A 2,081-nucleotide genomic window follows, 5' to 3' on the forward strand; every position below is an offset into this window, starting at 1 on the left:
CTGAATAATTGCACGTCATCCTAACAAGACCATTATAGATAGGAGGGCTTCTTTTGTCTCTTTTCTCTGCTGCAGCGCTATAAAAGCCCCTCTTTTCCAGGCTGAGGTTAGTTCAAGCATACACCAACCAGCTATCCCGTAAACAGGCTGGGTAGCCAGCGGGAGAGATTAGAGGGAGAAAGGAGAGTTTTCCTCCTGTTTGAACCTTCCCCCTCCCCCACAGAGCCTGCAGTTTATTTTATTATTTTTTTAAACAATCCTATTTCACCCTCTCCAGAGCAGGGAAGAAATTTCTTGCTCCGAAGCCCCAATACAATGAATTCTGACTCCAGCTCTGTCTCCAGCAGAGCTTCCTCGCCAGACATGGATGAGATGTACCTGAGAGATCACCATCACCACCATCACCACCACCACCATCAGGACAACCGGCTCAACTCGGTTTCCTCCACTCAGGGCGACCTGGTGCAGAAGATGTCCGGGGAAGGCCTTTCCAGAAACGGCTCCAAGGCCGGAGGGGAAGGCAGCAAGTACAAAATCAAGAAGCAGCTCTCGGAGCAGGACCTGCAGCAGCTCAGGCTGAAGATCAACGGGCGGGAGCGCAAAAGGATGCACGACTTGAACCTGGCCATGGATGGGCTGAGGGAGGTGATGCCCTACGCTCATGGACCTTCCGTGAGGAAACTCTCCAAAATTGCTACCCTCCTGCTGGCCAGAAACTACATCCTGATGCTCACCAGCTCCCTGGAGGAGATGAAGAGGCTGGTGGGTGAAATCTATGGAGGACACCACTCCGCCTTTCACTGCGGGACAGTGGGACACTCAGGCGGGCACCCGGCCCACGCAGCTAGCACGGTCCACCAGGTCCACCCCATCCTTGGCAGTGCCTTGTCTTCAGCCAACACCTCCTCCCCGCTGTCCGCCTCCCTACCAGGGATTGGCACGATCAGGCCCCCTCACTCTTTACTCAAGACTCCTTCTGCTCCTCCGGCCCTCCAGCTTGGCAGCGGCTTCCAGCACTGGGCAGGTTTGCCTTGCCCTTGCACTATCTGTCAAATGCCCCCTCCGCCACACCTGTCTGCCCTCACCACAGCCAACATGAGCAGGATCTCAGCAGAATCCAAGGACTTACTGAAGTGACTGTAACTGAAAGCTCCCGAGCCTTTTTAGCTATACCAGAGATCACACTTTCAAACAAGTTCTGTTGGGTGATGCTGCAGGAAGACTCCACACACGAAGTCCTGCGTTCGCATGCATGCTTCTTTTCCTTTGCTGGACTCCGGTGTGTTTCCTCCCACTGACATCCGAGCTTCTCAAAACTGCATTTGTTGTAACAAGGGATTAGTGTAGTAAGGACCTTACAAAGGTAATGTTTTAGTTGGATTCTCGGGCCATGTTTTCTTCTTATACTAAAACAAAAATCCCTGTTGTAAAAACAAAACAAAAAAATGTAAATATTTCCTTAACGTGGATGAAAAAAAAAAAAAGACATGGTGGTCATTGTACTGTTCGCAGCTGCAAAGAGACGATGAGTTGTCTGGGGTTTGTTTTTTTGTTTGTTTGTTTGTTAGTTTTTAAAGGCAACGCCTACATTTCTGGGAATCTTCTCTGCTCCACTCCAGGATATGACAGCTAGGAATTATGATGATTTTTTACACAATGTAGCTCAAAAGAATGCATGCATGCTTATAATTGAATCTCGTTTAAACATGTTGTACTGGCAATGGTGCAGTTTTCCTTGTAACAAGGATTTAATAGTGAATTCTCTAAAGCGTTTCATTTCCTTTCCCGTCTGTGGCTGTATAAAACAAGAAAGAGAAATAGTGCAAAACACGCACAACATCCCCAAAGCCTGTTTTGCCAGATCTCCTGCTTTAAGTGCAGTGTAGTAGTCAGCTGGCTGGGTTCCACATTGCCCCTTGATCAGTTATCTGCATGCAGGGTCGACTCCGGCCGGATTGGTCATTGTGTTACTCCATTGGACCTTTACTGTTGTTTTATGTTGGGTTTTGTTATGTTTTCCTGGGCATTTGCTTGAAATATTTTGTTAGGGCCTCAAAGACAACAACGTGTCCTTATTTTTT

The 2,081-nt window shown here is 48.3% G+C and overlaps 1 protein-coding gene across 1 annotated transcript; it reads left to right on the forward strand.

The window, feature by feature from the left end:
* The first annotated feature begins 226 nt into the window (after nt 1-226).
* On the forward strand, nt 227-1,437 carry OLIG3 (oligodendrocyte transcription factor 3). Its single transcript, XM_034766985.1, has one exon. It carries the CDS (start codon nt 316-318, stop codon nt 1,135-1,137), a length of 822 nt encoding a protein of 273 aa, XP_034622876.1. The 5' UTR covers nt 227-315; the 3' UTR covers nt 1,138-1,437.
* The last annotated feature ends 644 nt before the right edge of the window (nt 1,438-2,081 follow it).

Source organism: Trachemys scripta, chromosome 3 (genome assembly GCF_013100865.1).
Source record: "Trachemys scripta elegans isolate TJP31775 chromosome 3, CAS_Tse_1.0, whole genome shotgun sequence".
Classification (NCBI taxonomy): domain Eukaryota; kingdom Metazoa; phylum Chordata; order Testudines; family Emydidae; genus Trachemys; species Trachemys scripta.

Coding starts and splice junctions, on each gene's coding strand:
- OLIG3 (XM_034766985.1), top strand. CDS start 316: ATGAATTCTGACTCCAGCTCTGTCTCCAGCAGAGCTTCCTCGCCAGAC.